At 39.8% G+C, this 23694-nt stretch overlaps 1 protein-coding gene across 4 annotated transcripts in view; it reads left to right on the forward strand.

Moving 5' to 3' along the window:
- Window positions 1-23694, forward strand: part of osbpl3b (oxysterol binding protein-like 3b) — a 214669-nt gene that overhangs the window by 159890 nt on the left and 31085 nt on the right. For all 4 annotated transcript variants that reach the window (XM_043689591.1, XM_043689590.1, XM_043689594.1 and 1 more), the window contains 5 exons: window positions 291-428; window positions 1826-1889; window positions 4953-5031; window positions 14422-14566; window positions 17902-18046. In XM_043689591.1, coding sequence (XP_043545526.1) covers window positions 291-428; window positions 1826-1889; window positions 4953-5031; window positions 14422-14566; window positions 17902-18046 — 571 coding nt within the window. The remainder of the gene's footprint in view (window positions 1-290; window positions 429-1825; window positions 1890-4952; window positions 5032-14421; window positions 14567-17901; window positions 18047-23694) is intronic.

Below are 23694 nucleotides of genomic sequence, written 5' to 3' on the forward strand. Positions count from 1 at the left end.
AACACAGATAAGAAAATGTATATTTGAGATTTGTTTTGTTTTGTCCAAATTACTTTGAAGCAATGAATGATAATAGAATTTATAAAGTCAATCTCAGATTTAGATTTATTAAGTTTTCTTCGTTCTTTGTTTTCAATGGAGAAATGCATGTCTAATGAACATCCCTACATTTGATATGCATGTAATGGATTGGTAATGGTTCAGGTTTTATAATCTAATGGGCCCAATATTCCGTTAAGCAGTTAAAGTGATGGAATAAGAACAGTCATTCATCTCTTGTATTCCCATAGGTGTTTGTCGCAGCTTTTGCAGTTTCAGCATATGCATCTTCATATTACAGAGCTGGAAGTAAGCCATTTAACCCAGTTCTAGGGGAGACATATGAATGCATAAGAAAAGAACAAGGCTTCTGGTTTATTGCTGAACAGGTAATGGCTCTTGCTGCATATCAAGTATATACAAGTATAAAGAAAGTGACTGAACAACTGGGATTCCTGAACAGGTTCTCGTATGGGGAAACTGGGAAGAAACGTTTGTAGTTAAGCAAATTATGTTTGTAATACATACCTTGTAATTCAGAAGTGTTTCTCTTCTAATTTCTAAAAGACAGGTTAATTCTATGTACATTACAACAGATTTTATCAAAGAACACCTTAAGTGGTTTCCAGTGCGGTTTTTGTCTTATACAGTCAAGCTGTTCGATGGCAATTGGCCTGTTCCACATGTAGAAGTATTGCAGTGTGGGCCACACATCCATCCAGTTAGACACATATCATTTGAAGATGGGCCAGGGTTATTCACCACATACCTGCAACTGGTGCATCAGTAATATCTTGCTGCTGCAATGGCAATAAGGACTCTTGATAAGTTAGACTCTAGGTGGAGCAGAAGTACATCTTTCAAAAGTAATTGATTCCATAGACATCAGTTTATCTTGAGAGTGACGAGATTGTTAAGCTTTGGTATCTTCGCCAAAATGTCAACACCTCTTGGGTGATGTGATTTCCACAAAGGTCTTTAAAGCACTCAGTGTCTAAAGCTCCGAGGGCTGCCCAGGAAATGCTAAGGCATTGCTCCTTATTGTGTTTATCCAAAGGGTGCAATTTTGGCAGAAGTTTGGTGGAACCGCATTCTGTTCAATTTTCCAGTCCTCTGAATTTGAAGCTTCTACCTATTGATATTTAAGGGTTTCATTACAGAAGTAGAAACAAATTAAGTTAAAAGAGCCATGAATGCAGGCTTTTGGCAAGTTGCAGGTGAGTTAACTCCATCAAAGTTAAGGGATAGATACTCTCGCCATCAAGTTGGGACTTTTCTGTGTCCCTGGCAGATGAAGGCCCTAATAGCAATAAACACATTAAATTGACAATTAAAGACAAAAGTATATTTGTGAATTTTGGACTTTTATTTAAATTTAAGATTAAAAATAAAGGTAACTATTAAATAGCAAACTTATGGAGGAAAATGGGCGGCATGGTGGCTCAGTGGTTAGCACTGCTGCCTCAGCGCCAGGGACCCAGTTCGATTCCAGCCTCGGGTGACTGACTGTGTGGAGTTTGCATGTTCTCCCCGTGTCTGCGTGGGTTTCCTGCGGGTGCTCCGGTTTTCCTCCCACAATCCAAAGATGTGCAGGTCAGGTGAATTGGCTGTGCTAAATTGCCCATATTGTTAGGTACATTAGTCAGAGGGAAATGGGTCTGGGTGGGTTACTCTTCGGAGGGTCGGTGTGGACAGGTTGGGCAGAAGGGCCTGTTTCCGTACTGTAGGGAATCTAATTTTTTTTAAATTGTAACGTACTTCACTTTCCAACAATGTTTTGCTTTAGGTCAGCCACCATCCTCCAATATCTGCATGTCACGCTGAATCAAAAAACTTTACTTTCTGGCAAGGTAGGTGTATGTTGGAATGGAGAATGTTGTCATTGCTAAGGAGCTGAAGAACTTTTATGAAATGAAGGTTTTGTAATACTCAGCAATAATAGCAATTTGGAAATTTCATTGTGGAGTAGCAGTCAGAAAGGAAGTTTTTATGCATACTAGGTTGGAAATGAGAAATGTATGAATCTCAAGCTGCAGAATAGAATGGACTGTCTGTAAAATGGAGAAGCAAATCATTCATTAAGTCTGCTCTGCCATTCAATGAAATCATGGGCTGATCAGATAATCCTCAACTCCACTTTCCTGGCTTTTTCCCTATAAACCTAGGTTTCTTGGAGTTTGAAAATCTGTCCATCTCAGACTTAAATGTACTTATTGATCCACCTTCAACAGCCCTTTGTCATAAAGAATTTCATGGATTCATTACCCTCTGGGACAAGTAGTTCCTCCTCATCTTTGTCTTGAAAGGGCGACCTGTTATTTTGTGACTATGACAGCAGGTTGTAGACTCGTCCACGTGGGGAAACAACCTTTCTGCACCAACCCAGTAAGGTCCCCCGAGAATCATGTATGTTTCAATAAGGTCACCTCATTATTCTAAATTCCAATGAGTCTAGACTCAACCTACTCAACCCTTCCTCATGAGAGAGCCCTTTAATACTTGGTAACAGCCGAGTGAACCATCACTGGACTGTCTCCAATGCCAGTATATCTTTACTTGGATGGGGGTCCCAAAACTGTCACTGTATTCCAGCTGTGGTCAGACTGGTGCTAGTATAGTTAGAACAAAACTTCTCTATTTTGGTATTCCATTTCTAGTGAAATAAAGGCCAACTGCATTGAAATACTATTCAGTTTCTCTTTTCCTGCCAAAGTGCACAATCTCACATTTTTCTACATTATATACATCTGTCAAGTTTTTACCCACTTGCTTTACTTGTTTACAATCCTTTTTTAGATGCTTCATGTCATCCTCACCACCTGCCTTCCCTCCTATTTTGTGGCAATGACAAATTTGACTATTGTGTCTACACTTTCCTCATTCAACTCATTAATCTATATTGTAAACAAATGTGGCCCCAGCACTGATTTGCTGAGGTACTCCACTAGTTAACAGTTTGCCACTCTGAAAGTGCCCTTTTATCTCAATCTTTTTTTTCCCTGTTAGTAAATTCTCAATCTCTACTAATATATGACCTCCAATGCAATAGGCTTTTATCTTATTTAGTAGCCTAATGTGTGGTACCTTATTAAATGTCTTCTGAAAATCCAACTACATTGCATCCCATTAATCTCTCCTACTTGTTACTACTTTAAAGAAATGTGATAAATTTGTCAGGCATGATTTCCCCTTTGTGAAGCCATGCTGACTCAGCTTGATTGGTTTATATATTCCTAAATGCTCTATTATTGCATCCCTTATGACAGACTTTAACATTTTACCAATTACAGACATCAAACTAACTGGGTTATCACTACATTTTTTGTCTTTTTCCATTTCTAAATAAGATAATTACTTTGGCAGTTTTCCAATTCTTCTAGACTTTGCAAAGTCTAAGGATTTTTGGAAGGTTACGGTCAGTGCTTCCACTATCTGTGGATATATTTCTTTTAGTAGCCTACGATCCATCAGTTCCAGGGTATTTATCAGTCTTGGCTCCATTTGTTTCCTTAGTACTTTTTCTCTGATGTTAATTATTGCATTTATTACCTCTATCCTTTTGCCCCTTGATTATTTAAGGATTTCGGAATGCTATTAATGTCTTCTGTTAAGACTGATGTAAAGTATTTATTCAATTCCTCTTTCATTTCCTTGTTCTCTATTTTTATTATTTCCTCCACCCCTCCTCTTACATCCACTGATATGGATTCAACATATTCTGATCCAAAATGATTTTTTATTATCCTGTTTATTCCATCCTATACTAGCAATGCTATGCCGCCAATCTTTTTTCTCTCTGTCTATCCTTTCAAAAAGTCATATACTTTATTTATTTAATTCACTGCTTTGATCTCCTTGTAAGCACTCTTCATAATATCCATAGGATCCCAGCTATTTACATGTATTGGTGCTGTTAGTTCATTTATTTTGTTTCAAATGCTATGTGCATTTAAATAAAGAATCATTAATGTTGCCTTTTAACCATTTATTACTCACTTTGACCCTCTTTAGCTCTGTTTTTGTGTGTTGCACACATTGTCCAGTCTGAACTTCATTATCCAAATTGCTGCCCTGTCATTCTGTCTCAACCTCTTTGTAAACCTGTGACTCATGGTTCCTAAACTGGTTCTCTGGAAGAGTTATCTACTTAGTTCCATCCCTCTACTGATTTCCCTTTCTATTAATACATTTTTCTTCTTTTTCAATAGTTACTGCTCTTTTTTTTAATTATTGTGATGAATGAACTCCTGTTTCTGGAAGAGAAGCCCAATTTGTTTTGGAGGACTATAGGTGGGAGAAATCTAGGAAAGTGAGATATAAAATAAATTGGATCGATCTTTCAGAATGCCAGTTATGATAAACTGAATGATCTGCTGTGCTGTGTTCTGTGAACACAAATAATTTGTAAAATGTTTGACTTGTTCATGTCAGACTTATCGGGAATGTATCCTATAATGCCTTACAATGCAGTAAGAAATGAATCCATCAGAAAACAGAAACAATGCTATCTGGAACATTGTTGACAATGAGTTGAAGCCTGTATTCCTGATGAAGGGCTTTTGCCCAAAACTTCGATTTTCCTGCTCCTCGGATGCTGCCTGAATTGCTGTGCTTTTCCAGCACCACTCTAATCTAGAATGAATTGAATAGGAAGAACTACAGTAAGAAATGAATTTATCAGAAAGCAGAAACAAATTAGGATTTTTTGGGGGGGATGTATATTCTCCAGATAAGCAGAATACTTGCAGCTATAAATATTGCACATGAAGAGAAGTGTGGATGAGTAACTAAATTAAAATAATGAATTACTAATTAGCTTTAATTGCAATGTAGTATTCTTATGCAACTATAATTTCTGATCAGTCTGTAAGTGTCATTTTATATTTATGGAGTTTTTTAAACTTTCGCTTTAGATGTGAGATGGAAGAACAAGTTCTGGGGTAAATCAATGGAGATTGTTCCAGTTGGTACAATTCATGTAACTCTACCAGCGTAAGTACTGCTAAAGAATGAATGCTGCTACAGAAAAAAGAAATAAGAAAGTTTATATTGACTTAGGTTTCAGACTGATAAAGCCAGTTTGATGTATTCCAGAAAAGCTCTTATGTTTTCTCCCATTACTGTCTAACTATCCTATTCAGTGCCAGGTTTTTCATTAACTTTCTGTCCAATTGGAAGGACTAACTTCATACGTAATTATATATGATTGATCTAAATTGATCCACCAAACTTTCATATTTTATAATGAGTATAGCCATAAAACTGACATGCATACTTTAGTTTCAAGATTGCATTAAATGTGGAAGAATAAACAGGCTTCTACAGTTCTTAGAATAGCACCCAAAAATTTAACGTATATCTTTCTTCAGCAACTTTGGAAAAAGAACTTCCATTTATTTCTTAGTCCATCGTGTTACCTACATAATTTACCTCTTGTGTAACTGCTTCCTGAAAAAAAAAATTCAAGATAGAGTCATAGAGATGTACAGCATGGAAACAGACCCTCCAGTCCAACTCGTCCATGCCGGCCAGATATCCCAACCCAATCTAGTCCCACTTGCCAGCACCTGGCCCATAATCCCTCCAAACCTTTCCTATTCATATACCCATCCAGATGCCTTTTAAATGTTGCAATTGTACCAGCCTCCACCACTTCCTGGCAGCTCATTCCATACACATACCACCCTCTGCGTGAAAAGGTTGCCTCTTTGGTCTCTTTTATGTCTTCCCCTCTTACCCTAAACCTACACCCTGTGGTTCTGGACACCCACACCCCAGGGAAGATACTTTGTCTATTTATCCTATCCATGCCACTCATGATTTATAAACCTCTATAAGGTCACCCCTCAGCCTCTGATGCTCCAGGGAAAACAGCCCTAGCCTTTTCAACATCTCCCTATAGCTCAAATTCTCCAACCCTGGCAACATCCTTCTAAATCTTTTCTGAACCCTTTCAAGTTTCACAACATCCTTCTAATAGGAAGGAGACCAAAATTGCAATATTTCAAAAGTGGCCTAACCAATGTCCTGTACAGCCGCAACATGACCTCCCAACTCCTGTACTCAATACTCTGACCAACAAAGGAAAACATACCAAACGCCTTCTTCACTATCCTATCTACCTGCGACTCGACTTTCAGGGAGCTATCAACCTGCACTCCAAGGTCTCTTTGTTCAGCAACACTGCCTGGGACCTTACCATTAAGTGTATAAGTCCTGCTAAGATTTGCTTTCCCAAAATGCAGCACCTCACATTTATCTAAATTAAACTTCATTGGCACATCTGATCAAGATCCCATTCTAATCAGAGGTAACCTTCTTCGCTGTCCACTACACCTCCCCAGTTTGGTGTCAACTGAAAACTTACTAACTATACCTCTTATGCTCACATCCAAATCATTTGTATAAATGACAAAAAGTAGTGGATCCCATGCCTATTTTTGTGGCACTCCACTGGTCACAGGCCTCCAGTCTAAAACCATCCACCATCACTCTCTGTCTTCTACCTTTAAGCCAGTTCCATATCCAAATGGCTAGTTCTCCCTGTATTCCATGAGATCTAACCTTGCTAACCAGTCTCCCATGGTCCTTTGTCGAACGCCTTACTGAAGTCCATATAAATCATCTCCACCGCTCTGCCCTCATCAGTCTTCTTTGTTACTTCTTCAAAAAACTCAAATCAAGTTTGTGAGACATGATTTCCCATGCACAAAGTCATGTTGACGATCCCTAATCAGTCCTTGCCTTTCCAAATACATGTACATCTCCTGCGGCTCTACACAAAGGCCGCCTTGCTGATCTTTGAGGGCTGCTATTCTCTCCCTAGTTACCCTTAATGTATTTGTAAAAACCCTTTGGGTTCTCCTCTATTCTATTTATCAAAGCTATCTCATGTCCCCGTTTTGCCCTCCTGATTTCCCTCTTAAGTGTACTCCTCCTTCCTTTATACTCATCTAAGGATTCATTCAATCTATCTTGTCTATAACTGATATATGCTTCCTTCTTTTTCTTAACCAAACCAGCATTCCGTACACTTACCAGCCTTTCCTTTTACCCTAACAGGAATATCTATGTATGTTTTACTTAAAACCTGGAAAATCTAAATAATTCACGAAACACTGGCTTAGTCATTAGCGTGGTGGATAAAGAAGTCATCTTTAATCCTGCGTACTTCTGATGTATAATTCAATTTGTTTTGTTGGAAACATTCTATCAAACAAGTTCCATTTGTTGAATTTTTAAAGCTAACCAAGCCTTGTTCTTTTGCACAGTTGGCACTATGATGAATAATAGTATTATTGGTCAAAAATTCAACATTATACAATTTAGGTTCCTTGCCAAATTGCAAACTTCACCCATGAGCATATGCAAAGTGGGTGTAGTGGGCTAATGCGTCATTTACTTTATCTCCTGATTACTCACTGTTTACCTACTCATGTTGTACCAGTATCTTATTGATGCATTTAATGTGACTGGAACATTTTCTCCAGATACTAAGGAATAATGTCTTAGAAATAATTTTTGTATGATTAATTGCACCTTTGTAAAACATTTTATTTTGTGCAATGATGCACTGGACGGTGGAACATTATTTCATATCTGCATCAATTCATATTCAACATATCCTTTAATCTAGAAGCATATCCCAATGGTATGAGTTATTCATCTGTCCACTAATTATTGCAATCTTTCATTTAAAATCCACTACAGCGCTGTACAGGCCCTTCAGCTCTTGATGTTGCATCACCCTGTGGGTGGCACGGTGGCACAGTGGTTAGCACTGCTACCTCACAGCGCCAGAGACCCGGGTTCATTTCCCGCCTCAGGCGACTGACTGTGTGGAGTTTGCACGTTCTCCCCGTGTCTGCGTGGGTTTCCTCCGGGTGCTCCGGTTTCCTCCCACAGTTCAAAGATGTGCAGGTCAGGTGAATTGGCCATGCTAAATTGCCCGTAGTGTTAGGTAAGGGGTAAATGTAGAGGGTATGAGTGGGTTACGCTTCGGCGGTCGGTGTGGACTTGTTGGGCCGTAGGCCTGTTTCCACACTGTAATCTAATCTAAAACCAATCTGAAGCCCATCTAACGTACACTATTCCATTCTTGTCCATATGACTATCCAATGTCCATTTAAATGTCCATAAAGTTGGCGAGACTACAACTGTTGCAGGCAGTGCGTTCCACGCCCCAACTACTCTGACTAAAGGAACTACCTCTGACATCTGTCCTATAGCTATCACCCCTCAATTTGTAGCTATGCCCCCTTGTGCTAGTCATCACCATCCTTGGAAAAAGGCTCTCACTGTCCAACCTATCTAACCCTCTGGTTACCTTATATGTCTCAGTAAGTCCCCTCTCAACCTTCTTCTCTCTAACGAAAACAGCCTCACATCCCTCAGCTTTTCCTTATAAGACCTTCTCTCCATACCAAACAACATTCTCGTAAATCTCCCCTGAACCCTTTCCAAGGCTTCCACATCCTTCCTATAATGTGGTGACCAGAACTGCACACAGTACTCCAAGTGCGGACGCACCAGGCTTTTGTACAGCGGCAGCATGACCTCATGGTTCTGAAATTCGATTTCTCTACTAATTAAAGCTAATAGACCATATGCCTTCTTAACAGCCCTATCAACCTGGGTGGCAACTTTGAGAGATCTATGTACATGGACACCAAGATCTCTCTGCTCATCTACATCATCTTACCATTCACCCAGTACTCTGCATTCTGTTACTCCTTCCAAAATGAATGACTTCACACTTTGCTGCATTCAACTCCATTTGCTATCTCTCAGCCTAGCTCTGCAGCTTATCTATGTCCCTCTGTAACCTGCAACATTCTTTGGCACTATCCACAACTGTAGCAACCTTAGTGTCATCCGCAAATTTACTAACCCACCCTTCTATCCCCTTATCCAGGTCATTTATAAAAATGACAAACAGCAGTGGACCCAAAACACATCTTTGCGGTGCATCACTAGTTACTGAACATTTCCCATCAACCACCACTCTGTCTTCTTTCAGCTAGCCAATTTCTGATCCAAACCGCTAAATCGTCCTCAATCCTATGCCTCCGTATTTTGTGCAGTAGCCTACTGTGGGGAACCTTATCAAATGCTTTACTGAAATTCATATACACCACATCAACGGCTTTACGCTCATCCACCTGTTTGGTCACCTTCTCAAAGAACTGAATGAAGTTTGTGAAGCACGACCTACTCTTTACAAACCATGTTGACTATTCCTAATCAACTTATTCCTATCAAGATGATTATAAATCCTATCTCTTATAAGCTTTTCCAACACTGTACCCACAACTGATGTAAGGCTCACTGGTCTATAATTACCAGGGTTGTCGCTACTCTCCTTGAACAACAGGGCAACCAGTCTCCTGGTACTATTCCTGTAGTCAATGACGACATAAAGATCAAGGCCAAAGGCTCCGCAATCTCCTCCCTGACTTCCCAGAGAATCCTAGGATAAATCCCATCCTGTCCATGGGGTTTACCTATTTTCACACATTCCAGAATTTCTAACACATCCTCCTTGTGAATCTCAATCCCATCTTGTCTTGTAGCCTGTTTCTCAGTATTCACCTCGACAACATTGTCTTTTTTCATTTTCATTTAGGGTCTTTCCTGATCCTATCTCTCAACAACTTCTCATGTCCCCTCCTCACTCATCTTAGCTCTCTTTCGGTCTTTCCTGGCTAACTTGTAACTCTCAAGTGTCCTAACTGAGTCTTCATATCTCAACATAAGCCGCCGCCTTCATCTTGAAACATCTATTTCATTTTAAAAGATCGCAAACAAAATGAGGCCAAGCTTTTATAGCCAAATAACTTCCATTAAAAATAATGGGTGACTGGCAATGTTAAACCCCATTTAAACCTAAGTTTAACAGCAAATTCTAGAGTGTTTAAAAGACCCCAAGCTGCTGAGATGCACTGTTCTTCTGTAAACTCCACAAACACAGCATCTCAAGAACTGTAAACTTGAATGGGGTGTCAAGTCACAGTACTGACATCATGGATATAGACTAAATCCGCTACAAAACATTGGGGCTTGTTTATTGCTGCCTAACAAACACTCTGGCACTGAAAGTTAATTTGCAAATGAAGTTAACATTTGGAGAATTGATTTTCTTTCTGTCTATTTTATCTTTATTAATCAACATTCTCTTCATTTGAGACTCTGATCTGATTTCACATTGAATGCACAATTTAAACTGATTCTTCTTGTTCAAACTCTGCATAGTTCATTAATTGTTCTTCAATCTGACTAGGGAGATACAGAAACAGAAATTGCTGAAAAGTCTCAGCAGGTCCAGCAGCATTTGCAGAGAGAAATCAGACTTAACATTTTGGGTTAGGCAACCTTTATTCAGAACTGATGGCACCTAGGAAAAGAGTTTTTTTCATACAAAAGATAGGGTGGGGGAAGGGGAAGAGTTAATGATGGGTGGAGATGGAGCCCAGAGAGCGGGAGAAAAACAGTCAGACAGACAAAGGAATGGATAAAGACCAGCCAAGGAAAATGAATAGCTGCTAATGGGGACTATTAGTAGCTGACAATGTGTAGTGTGTTGTAGCAACTCGTGATGGCAAGGCCTGGTGTGTGGAGGTGGAGAGAAGCATGGGGGAAAGGTACTTAACCCTAAAATTGTTGAATTCCGTATTAAGTCTGGAAGGCTGCAGAAAATGAGGTGCTGTTCTTCCAGCTTGCACTGAGCTTCGCTGGAGCATTGCATCAAGCCTGAGACACAGATGTTGGCCAGAGAACACTGTAGTGGAAAGTCTGGGTCATTTTTTTGTGGACAGAGCGGAGGTGTTCTGTGAAGTGGCCACCCACTCTGCGCTTCAGTCCTCCAATTTAGAGGAGACCACATTATAAACAGCCTACTTCTAATTCCTTTATAAAATTCACAAGCAGGGTGTACCTTGGCAGACCTATCACTTCAGCCTGTTCCTGCTTCACTGACCTTAATTCTTCCTATCTTGATTTGATTCTTCTCCTTTTGTTCAGTCTTTCCACTTACATCCATGTTTTATTACCAGTTCCACGATTTCCAGTTATCTGGCCGTAGTCACCATGGATGTGCAATCCATCTGTGCATCCATCCCTTATGAAGATGGTCTGAAGGTTCTCTGCTTCCATGAAAAGAAACCTGAACAGTCCATCCACCACAACCCCCCATCAATTGGCTGTTCTCACTTTGAACAATGTCATCTTCATCTCATCTCACTTTCTCTAAGTCAAAGATGTAGCTATTGGTATCCACATGAGTTTCAGTTATGCCTGTCTGTTTGTGGGATATGTTGGACATCTACTTATCCACACCTCTTTCTTTAATAACATACAGTGGTGTAATCAGTATTGCTTCCTGCTTTCCTCCAGAATTGGAAAAAAATCATCACCTTTACTTCCAGCTTTCATCCTCCTATTACTTGGTCCATCTCAAACTTTCTTTCTTCTCCACTCTTGACTTATTCATTTCTGTTTATAGGAATTGGCTGTCTGTTAATCTTCATTACAAGCCTATCTTGGCTACACGTCTACTTGCCCTGCTTTTCGATAAGGGCTCTATTCCATTCTCTCAATTTCTCTGTCACAACTGTTCCAAAAGATGCCAGCTTCCACTGCGACATGACCGGTTTTGTCATCCAACCGAAGAATTCCAAACACCACCATCACCCCTGTATCTAACACGGTCCTTAACCATGTCCAACCAATTTCCCACACTTCTGCCCTTACCCCTTCCCCTCCATCCCAGAACAATATCATGGTTCCCTTTACCATCCACACTTTCCATTCCATTAGTCTTCACATTCAAAAGTTCATCCTCTTCCATTTCCTCCACCTCCAGCAGGATGCCACCTCTTCCCTACTCTCCACTGTCAGTATTGTGCAACGACTGGTTCCTCTGTGACAACTAGGTCCACTGCTCCATCATTCCTAATTCTTCCTCACGCCACCATGGCACCTTCCCATACAGTTGCAGAAGATGTAACAATTGGTGATTCCCCTCCTCCCACTTCACTGTCCAAGGCTCCAAACAAATCTTCCAAGTGAAGCAGAGTTTTACTACTACTACTTAAAATTGGGTGTGTTGTACTTGCTGCTAACAATGCAGTGGTCGTTACATTGGTGAGACCAAATGCAGACAGGGTGACCATTTTGCAGACCACCATCACTTTGTCTGTAGAAATGACCCAATTGCTTGTCATTTCAAAAGGTCACCATGCTTCCAGGCTAAAACTTCCACCTGGGCTGACTACAGAGTTTCAACAAAACACAGTAAAAGCTGGAGGACCAACACCTCTTTTTCTATTTAGCACTTAACAGCCTCTTGAACTCAGTGTTGAATTTCACAAGTACAAAGCATGAGATAGACAAACACACACAGCAGAGTGGACATTTTCACATCTTCACTTATGTCTCTATCCCTCTTTCAGTATTAGCAGCACTTTTTCTTTTGCAGTGAGTACCCTCACAATCTATTCCAATCATTTATTCTTCTTCCTCTAACAATATCATAAAAGACACCAATTGCACTAGCAGTATACAGTGTCAGCAATGTATGTCACCCAGCAGCTGCACTGCTATGACTCTCTAAAGCCACTTTGATAGCACCTTCCAGACAGAAAAGAGTGCTATAATATAATTTAAATCTGATTTTCAAAAAACTTCATTCTCCGGTTGTATGAGTCATTAGTAAGACTACTATTTATCCCTTATGCTTGTGTACGAATGAAGATTGCTAAGTGAGCCAACTTTTTGACAACTGTAGCTGTATGATGAATGTATTTCCACAGTACACCAGTGATTGCTAAAACTGAGAGGTTTGCTTGGCTACATGAAAAGGCAATTACATGCCATGTGCATTGGTGTTGAACTAGAATCTCACACAGGTTTGCTTCTCAAGTTGAAGCAGTAATGTTTGCAATAGTAAGACAACTTTCCAATCAAACTACTGGATAGTTTTGTGGCTGTTGGCTACCAGCGAGCATTAGGATGAGAATGGTGCAAGACAATTTGGGGAGTGAGGGTTCTCATGGCATTAAGTGCGGGGAGTGGTCCTAGCCTGGTCTGATTTCTTGTGGGGGGTGGGGGTGGGGAGTGGAGTCTTGCAGATTCCTGGTCAGTGATGTCATGAGCTCTAGTCAGCATACTGAATAAGGATTCGATAGGCTGTTTCCTTTCAATTTGTTTGTGGTTATGAAAATACCTCTCGCCAACAAAAAGTGAACACTTAGAAATCTGTAAAAGTAATTAATATAAAGAAACCTACTTGGAAACATAAATAAGCCCAGAATTGAAGAATTAATAACATAGAACACTTGAAATTGGAAAGAAATGCACTGATCTTTAATGCCCATCTGATGATCAAGACTGCTATTTAAGTGAAATTCTATTTGTTTTGCAATCTTATTTTGGGATTATCCTGGTGCTTTTGTGACCAATTCTTGCCATTCCATCGGTGTTTGTGTGAAAATCATTGGCCTTGTTCAGGATTCGTGATACATGTTATAACTGGTACTGTAAGTTTTTTATTTCTCCAACATGGCTACGTTTAAAAATCCCTTTAAGTTTAAATCAATAACTATTCTTTGAACCCACTTTGATCTTTTTTCCTCTTCAGGTTCTGTCAATGTACTTGGATTTTCTGACTGGGAAATTTCAATTGCAGTTGCAGGGAAATTTGACAATTCCAGTCCAGACAGTGGTCTTTTGGTCTATCATACCCGTGCTGATGCTATGTATTCATTAACAAAATCTGTACTGTATTCATTGTGAGCTACTGCATATTTGTATCAATTTTGACACATTTGTTTACTTCCTTTCCTTGTCCATAGAGCCTAGAGCCACTCTTGTCCTTGTCCTTCTATCCCTTTCATGTATGCACTTCTCTTCCTTCAACATACAGTTTATGAAGTTTGTATCGTGAATTTAACCCTTTCTGCCACTACTATCCTCTGTCTGCTGGTCATGATATATAATGGGTGGAAATTCATGATATCCCATAACTGCTTTCAGTTCAAGAATTCTAGTAGCAAATAACAACATTGTCCCTTGGAGTTAAAAGTCAGCATCAGATAGAAGCTCGAAAGGCTGGAATTTAGATGATTTTCATGGAGGACCAAGAGTCCTTTGGATTAGTATAGGTTCTGTGCTATTAAAACATGGCCTTGATTTTTACAATGGAATTCTCAAATTTATGTTAAATAACTTGGAGCTATTTTAGCGCTCCTCTTAACTCTCAAAGTGCATTAGGACGTACTATAAAATGGATTCATTACTTTTAAGTTAGCAAGCTGATATGGAATAAATCTGCTATTTATTTCTGTATGTCTGTACAAAACAATAAACAAATTGTTTGCTTCTCAGGTATGGAGATCATTATGAATGGAGTAAAGTAACCTCTTGTGTACACAACATTTTGAGTGGACAGAGGTGGATAGAGCATTATGGAGATATTCTCATTAAAAATACAAGTAACAGCATTTGCCAGTGCAAGTTGACATTTGTGAAGGTATGAAAGATTGTTTTCCTTAAAGAATTGAATGGAGGCAAGCTGATGTTTTATGTAAACAGTTTCAAATTTCTATAGATCATTTTCTATTTTTTAATAATCATGCTACAACACATCTAACTAAAATGTGAAGTATCAGCCCAGAGCGTTTACTGTGTCAAATCTATATTTAGTTGTTACTCACCACATAGCTGACATTGGCCTACTTTTTCAAGCAACTACCTTGTTAGCTGAAGGAGAACTTTAAAATTGTGCAGCATTTTTGTGAGAGAACTGTGTGCTGATATGAAAATCATTCCTCATTGAATAATCTTGAAGCAAATTAGAAATTCTGGGAGAAGAATCATTTGGCTGATTTGAAATTAACACTGTATAGTGGTTTTAATCATGTGACCTTACTTCTAGCCCACTGTCAAGGACTTTTAAGACCAGGTTAAGTTTTAGCATTTTGTCAGCAGTGTTTTATTTATTTCCACAGATTTTCTTAAAAAAGCAACCAGTCTAATCTCATTTGTGCACAAGCAATGCATCTGAAATGGACAATACCTGCCCAAACATCATTGTACCTATGTTTCCTGAGGATATAAAGAAAATGTCACCATATCACGAACATTTAGGTTTTCTGCTGCCTCATTCTCAAACCACTGTGACCTTATAGAGGTTTACAAAATTATGAGGGGCATGGATGCGGTAAACAGGCAAAGTCTTTTCCCTGGGGTTGGGGAGTCCAGAACTAGAGGGCATAGGTTTAGGGTGAGAGGGGAAAGATATAAAAGAGACCTAAGGGGCAACTTTTTCACACAGAGGGTGATACGTGTATAGAATGAGCTGCCAGAGGAAGTGGTGGAGGCTGGTACAATTGCAACATTTAAGAGGCATTTGGATGGGTGTATGAATAGGAAAGATTTGGAGGGATATGGGCCGGGTGCTGGCAGGTGGGACTAGATTGGGTTGGGATATCTGGTCGGCATGGATGGGTTGGTCCGAAGGGTCTGTTTCCATGCTGTACATCTCTATGACACTGGTGATTCCAGATTTCAGAATATTGAACTACCATTTTGCTTAAAACAAAATGCTCAGGATAAAGTTGCAGCAGAGTGCTTAGCACCGCTGCGTTTTAACGCTAGGGACCTGGATTAAATTTCAGCCTTGGGTGACTATATGTTTGTCTGAAGTTTGCACATTCTCCCTGTGTCTTCATTGGTTTTCCACCGAATGCTCCAGTTCCTCTCATAATCCAAAGATTTCTAGATTAGGTGGATTGGCCATGCTAAATTGTCCCATCATGTCTAGAGATGTGTAGGCTAAGTGGATTAGTTGTGGTAAATGCAAGATTACAGGGATAGGGTGGGAGGGGAGGGGTTCTGTGTGGGATGGTGTTTGGAAGGTTGGTGCAGACTTGATGGGCCAAATAGCCTCTATGTACAGTAAAGTGCAGATCATCCAGGCGTTCTAGCAAAATATGTTTCTTTCAGCTTTTAAGTAGAAAAATGATCAAGTTAGTTTTAAATTTAATAAAAATATATTAAAACAACATTCAAAGATCTCCACAATAACCACTCGATTCTGCTATTTTGTGTTAACCTAGTATGACCAGAACAGATTCACAAGAAGATTGAAGACTAGACCTCTAAAATAATTCCCTTAAAGTAATTGGAATGATCGAGATTTAGGCCTGAAGTTTGCCTGACTCTGCAAAGCTGATTTAGGAATAATTGCCCCAGATAATCAGATTTTTTGGGAGATGACGAGATGATGGTATGAGTGGTAACTCGAGTTGGGGCTTATTGCCCAGGGATGATATTAAAAGCAGTCTCCAGATTGCCAGTTATAGAAGTGGACTGTCGGAAATGACTAGCCAAAAGTGAGGACTGCAGATTAGAGAATGTGGTGGTGGAAAAGCATCTGAGGAGCAGAAGAATCGACATTTCGAGCAAAACCCTTCATCAGGAGTGAGGCTGTGAGCAGTGGGGGTGGGGGCTTGTGGAAGGTAGCTGAGAGACTTCAGGGCAGAGGAGACGACCTGAGGGGTTGCAGTGAGATGTCATGGCACTCCATCACTTTATCCCAGCTTTACAAAAAAACAATAAAATAAAAATCCCACCAACACTCTCCATTCATATCCTGTCATTCCAACAACTTACTCTCCTTGTGTTTGATTCCTGCCAACCAAAGTTTTCAGGCCTTGTAGCTACTATACCATCCTACACTCCTGAACCACTCCCTTGCCTTTTTATAACCCCTCTGCCAACCCATGCTACCCAACCATATGCCTTTATAATTGCAACCTCCAGGCTAACGCACCAGGTGTCTTGTATAACCAGAAATCAGGACAAGTGCTGAGATGAAATGAAATTAAGTTCTTATTTTAAAAATAATATTCTAATTGTGAAGGAAAAAACCCATTCAATTGATTCAATTTTCTTTAACTAAAGTCCTTGCAAAAATAAGCACTTGGACTCAAAATCCCATGTTAAAGATTCTTTTATAAATAGTCAAAACTGTCAACCAAATATGAAACTGATGGGCACCCCACTGTGATAGGTGTGACATCAGTTAAGCAGTACAAATCCTATAATAACCCTCAGATTTGTATCAGCAGACAGCATGTAATGGAAAAACTGATTTTATTTTTGCATTGTTTTCAAAAACTTAAATGGCAAAAAAAATCTTAAATACCTTGACAGCTTGATGTTCAACTGTGTTGTCACTCTTTTTAAATGGACATTCATGTCTGCTTTTCACAGTTCCAAAGGGTACTTGACCTGTCCCAATCGTGACCCTGGATCTCCCCACTAGGGTACACTCTAAAGAACACTGCCGGCTTTAGATCATTTTCTCATTGGCTCTGACCATCAGAAAGGTCACTGAAGGTTTGAAAGCATCTGTATCCTCCCTGAACCATAAATGTGCAAAGTACAACCTGCCCACATTCCCACCTTGTTGGAAATGCTGCACGGTGAGACAGAGGGCAAGACTTTCAGATTCAGGGCTCTCTTGCTGTTTTTGCTAAGGCAGAGATCATCTCCATGCCTGGAAAATTTAGGCCTAAATTTTGTAAGGCAAATATCAGGTTGTCAGTCACAAAACCGTGAATTGTGACCTTATTGTACCTGCTTTGATATGTCTGCGATTAATTGAAGTTGATGTAATCTTAAGTTTGGGATTAATATAATAACTTGTAAAGTTATTTTGAATGTAAATATGCCACATCGTGAAAGATCCACTTTTAATAATCATTGCTATTTTTAGTATACGAATGCTTATTGGTGGATGTTCAGAGTTCTCTGTCGAAGGGCTTTCTTGCAGTTAACAAGTTATCATTGATATTTTAGGCAAAATATTGGAATTCAAATGTTAATGAGGTTGAGGGGACAATAATGGACGACAGTGGAAAGGTAGTAAATCGACTGTTTGGGAGATGGCATGAAGGTTTATATTGTGGAAAACCCCCATCGGCAACCTGCATCTGGAGACCAAGTAAGGGACTTAGTGTCAAACATAATTTAACACTGAACATTTTAACATTAAGACCACTGTAATTTATGAAGTTTGATTCTGTGTGGCATTATTTTTGAAATACGGTAACTTTACTCTGTGCCTTTCAGAGGAAGGACTCTAGTCCTTCGGTAATGAATTTTAAATGCTGGCAATGCTCAGCAAGTCAGACATCATTGTGAAGAAAAACAGTGTTAAAGTTTCAAGTTTAGTCAATCAGAACACACATTTGATGAAATGCTGTATCACTTGAAACATTGAACAGAGTCTTGTGGGGATGATAGATGTCTCACCTGCCAGATGAAATCATCTGTCTGTGTCCATGTTGAGTCCCTAAAATGAACAGCGTGTCTTTTGTATGTCAATAATTATCCAGTTAAGGGCTTCAATTGGCAGTGGGTTGACAAGGTCATCTATGAGTCTTTCTGACAGCAGTCTAATTGGTATGGAGGGTGGAAAATGTGGGAACTTCACTCTTCCACCAACTAAGTGCCCTCCCCACCTCCAAGCATGCTATTAAACAAGGATAGGCACATCAACCATTAACTCTTTGTGCCCAGAACCATTACTTGCTCATTTACTGATATTTGCAGCATTTATTTTTATTTTCAGATTTCCAGCATCTGCATTTTGCTTTTGTCAGGATTATACAGTTTGGCCAGAAACAAGAAAGATGAAATTTAATGCAGTGAAGTGCAAAGTGGTAGGGTTTTGTACAAAGAAAGAGGAAGAGACAATGTTTAAAAAAAATCCATTTCATAGGGAATGTAAAAACAGATGGACAAATGGACAAATCTTTGAGGGTAAGAGGGCAAGTTGAGAAGGATGTTTGTTCAAAATAAAACATGAGATCCACTGACCCCTGCAGTTCCTCAATAAAATTTCAACTGAGGATATGTGCTTATGGCTGTAATGGCATCTTAGAGCATTATGTTTTGACAGAACTGAATGTACTGCCAGCTGAGCTCCCCCTTCTCTGCAATTAAAAAAAACACCAGGGAATAACTTGGACATTGATCTAAACCTCTGAAGATCTGAAGAATTCATGATTAGTATCTTATTTGGCAGTGATTTTGCCACTTGTACATGGTGGGAGTGATGTATGGTTCTTGAAATGCTGCCCTTTGACATAGCTTGGAAGGATTCAAAGTTGATACTTAATAGTTTCCATCAGTTAGTTTTATCTCTATAATTGTGGATATTTGATAGGTATTTAAATCTACTGTAAATTAACTATTACCTGAATGTTTCTAATATTTATAGGTGCACATTGATATATTTAACTGAATTAGCTTCATAAAGATTGTTTATAATTGCGAGAAATACAGCAGGTGGCCAGGTTGTTTTTACAGCTACCTTGTGCCTCAAGGGCTTCTTTCCTGAGCTGCTATGGGAACTGAGTCTGTTTAGACTTGCTTATACATGAAGGTCTGTGCTTTGCCAACAACTGATGTGAATGGAACTGAGGATTTCACATTGCAAATGCCTGCATCTTACTTGGAGATCCATTTACTTCAGAAAATCTGAGTAACTTTTATTATATCAATTGATGGGCCTGAAGTGATCTTCAACCCTTTATTACTTTAAAGCAGAATCGTTGTCCTTTGATGAGAGAGGCACTGCTTGTCACTGGGAGAAAGGAGGACTGCAGATGCTGGAGCTCAGAGTCGATAGTGTGGTGCTGTAAAAGCACAGCTGGTCAGGCAACATCCGAGGAGCAGGAGAATTGGCATTTCGGGCTCTCGACTGCTTGTCATTGGCCACTTGGGTGTTTCCTTTCTTCCTGGTGGCGGGGAATATAAACAAAGATTTACACACTTGTTGTTCTTTACTGTGTCCGACTCCTGCACGCACACACGCGACTTGGTGCTGGGGAAAATTAAGCACTACCGCTGTTAGGCAGTAGTGTGGGGAAATTTAAAAAAAAAAACAGGAGAGTCAGTCATCCTGACCACTCAGAGCTGGTTCTTAGGAAGCTGGATCAGTGTGTGAAGGACTCTCCATTTTTGTGTGTTAGGGAGAGGAGGAGACGGTCCTCTGAACTGCCAGGTCCACACAGTCAGTGTGTCTTCTAGAAGAAAAAAAAGAAAAAAAAGCAGAATTGTGTACTATTTTACTCAGTAATGCTTTGAGAGCGTCAAATAAGCAAATTTTTGACTTTAGACTTGCATCATCATTGTGCCTGAAGGTTGGTTAGTACTCAAGTGCATTTTTGGTTGCTTCCCCCAAGTAACTTGCACAAAGATGTGATAAGAAACTTGGGGGGGTGTTATAAGAAATTCTCCTGATGAAGGGCTTTTGCCCGAAACGTCGATTTTTGCCTGTCCTCGGATGCTGCCTGAATTGCTGTGCTCTTCCAGCACCACTGATCCAGAATAAGAAATTCTCTGGTTTATTGGAGCCATGAAGTCTGCGAAAACAAAATTGATACTGAATCCAAATTGAATTGTAAGAATGCAAAAATGTATCATTTAGGTTCATTCCCTCAGGTGTCTGGCTAGGCGATGGTTCATGTAGGAGTATGCTATCAATCCAGAACACACTCCATGATGCTTAAATTGTACACAACTCCCAGGTTCCTCAACTGTTCACTTCCTTTATTGTCACTAGAACTGCCTTCTTAGTACCCTTGAAGACACTTCTAATAACCCCAGTGTGAAACCCTTAGATTGATACTGAGCTGCAGTTTATTGCTGCCCAAGCATCCTCTAGAGCAGGGGTGGGCAATTAATTCTTCCAAGGGGCCACATGAGAAACCTGAGTTGTGTTGGAGGGCCGAACCAACAATAAGTTGAACATAATTCTGCTCAGTATTAATTTTCTTCCATTGTAAAAAGTACTAAATGATATAGTTTTGCACTGAAACTTAAGAATAAGGATATTCTGTTACAATAAAGATATGAAATTGTGGAGTAGGTCAAATATAGAAGAAATAAACAGTAAAAACAATAATTTCAGTCTTTCATTTTATTTTTAACATGTTAATCTCACAAACCAATAATGAAAAGTTGTTTCATTATTGTTCAGTATTACAAACAATAAACAACTCTATACAAAAAGCAATAAGTCCTATTGATGTTTTTCAGTTAATTTTACTTGTTTAGTGAGAAAAATCCAATCTGTTTTGGGCTTGAACAAGTGCACTGAAATCTGGTTGAATGTCTGAGGTGGATTTGTGAAGGACAGCTGAGAGGTGATCATCAGTGATAGAGGATCTGTATTTGGATTTGTTGAACTTCATCACTGAGAATGTCTGTTCGCATGTATAGGTAGATCCAAAGAGGACTAGAATCTTGTGAGCATGCCTCCTCACGTGTGGAAAGTTCTCCTCTTTGAGGGAAGAGTAAAAATCAAGCAGTGAGACTGACCTAAAGTACTCTGCCAGAAGTGTGTCAGACTGCAGCTCAATGAGTTCAAGCTGAACATCACTAGGTGCATTCTCCACATTGCATGTAAATGGGGAAAAAAATCATGTGCATTTCATTCTCAACCGTTTTAAAGTCTTGAAATCGCTTTGAAAATTCACCATGCAGTACTTCTAACATGGATGAGTACCTGTGGAAGTGATCAGCTGAAGGTGCGGCTTCCTTCAGTGTTGGCAAGTGGGTGAGAATGGTGTCCTCCATTTGGCTTGAGAGAAGCTGCAACCTTCTCATAAAAGCCGTCACCAAGTTGTACATTTCACGCACAAAAAGGCCCTTGCACTGCAGTTTCACATTTAGTTCATTCATAAGTGCAGTCACATCAACAGCAAAACCAAGGTCTGCAATCCAGTCTGCATCTGAAAACTGCGGAATGCCATTCCCTTTCTTCACACAGAAATCTTGAATCTCTTCTCTCAGCTTCCATACACTTTTCAGCATTTTGCCCAGGCTGGGCCACCTGACAGCTGTGTGGTAGCCTATGTCACGATATTCAGTCTCATTTTCCTCCAAAAGCGCAATAAACTGCCTGTGATTCAAAGCTCTTGCCCTGATGAAATTAACTATTTTAGTTACAACATCAACCACATGGTTAGTTTTTAACACTGACTTACACAACACTTCCTGATGTATAATACAATGCAAAAATACCAATTTCTGTTCAGGGTCAATTTCTGTCACTTTATCCTGCATTCTCTTTAAGAGTCCAACATTTTTTCCCGTTAGATTTGGGCAACCATCGGTTGTCACACCCACCAGCTTGTCCCATTTTAGTTCCAACGTGTCCAAACATGCATTTACCTCCATGAACAAATCATTACCAGTTGTTGTTCCTTTCATTGACTGCATGGCTGCCAGCTCCTCCGTGATTTTAAAGTCCGTAGTTATCCCACGTACGAAGATGAGTAGCTTGGCTGTGTCACGTATGTCGCAGCTCTCATCCAAAGCCAAGGGAAAAAAGTCAAAGTTAACCGCTCTGTGCTGCAGTTGAAGCTCCAGATTTCTCACGATGTCCCCAATCCTTCTCGTTACAGTGTGTCGGGAGAGGGGCACATTCTCAAATGCCTCCTTTTTCTCCAGGCAGTCCAACAAGCACTCCTTAATAAACTCTTCAAGAGAAAACAGTTTACTGATTCTGGCGATTTTGTGGGATATGACATAACTTGTCTTGGCGTGAGCTGACATTTTGAGGGCTAGCCAGCAAGCATCACTTTTAGCTGTTCACACACGCACATACACGCGTATGTGAGTCCATATGTAAATAAAAAAAACAACCTTTTCAAAACAAAAGCAACACAGTTGTATTGCGTGCATGGCGTAAATACTTTTTCATTTATGTTCTAATTTAAGATTGACCTCATGCAGGCCAAACAGGAATGACCAAAGGGCCGGATATGGCCCGCAGGCCGTAAAATGCCCAGGTCTGCTTTAGAGCCATCAGTAAATTGTCTGCGGAGGGTGTCCAGGCAATAGAAGGAGCACTCACCTGACACGATCTGAGTGATTGTTTTCAGAAACCTACACAGCACAGCTCTGCAATGGAGTAAGAACCTAGAAGAAGGGCAGTTTGGTTAAGATGTTGAGGGAACTAGTGATGATGAAAATGCTGAGATGGCCAAGGCAGTATATCAATGAAGCAGACAGGCCTGAGAAACCCTGTTAGTGTCTAAATTTGAGGATGAATAACCTTTTGCATTAGCATCTACGCATCAGTGATGGGTGCAGAGGTATTCCTCCATTAAAAGAATGCTTGCTTTTTACCTTTAAAATGTTAAAATACTTTGTTGTCGTTAATTGTAAACTGGTCTGTTCCCTTGGCACAAATAATGTTCTAATCAGTTTGCAGGCCAGAGTATCAGTGTGGAGTTAGATAGAATTACATGGGAGCTGCATTTATGTGATTCACACATCATTTTGCAAGAGACATTCATCTGTTACAGAAATAGAGGGCCTGAGCTATATCAATTTAACTCTCAGAACCCAAATATCTGTATTAAGTTCCTGTTTTCCAGCGGTTATTTTCCTTCTAGAGGCAGTAGTTAATTCTTATCCTCTGGAGCAGTACAAAGAGGACTATGTGTGAGAGCATGTGCATGAATAATCAAAGTAGTCTGCAAGGAAAATGTAGATAGTTAGAAGCCTTAACTGATTGAAAGACACCACCGGACTGTTGTACCAAGTGCTATATTTGTGTCAAGTTCGACAGAA

This window comes from Chiloscyllium plagiosum, chromosome 5, assembly GCF_004010195.1.
Source record: "Chiloscyllium plagiosum isolate BGI_BamShark_2017 chromosome 5, ASM401019v2, whole genome shotgun sequence".
NCBI lineage: Eukaryota > Metazoa > Chordata > Chondrichthyes > Orectolobiformes > Hemiscylliidae > Chiloscyllium > Chiloscyllium plagiosum.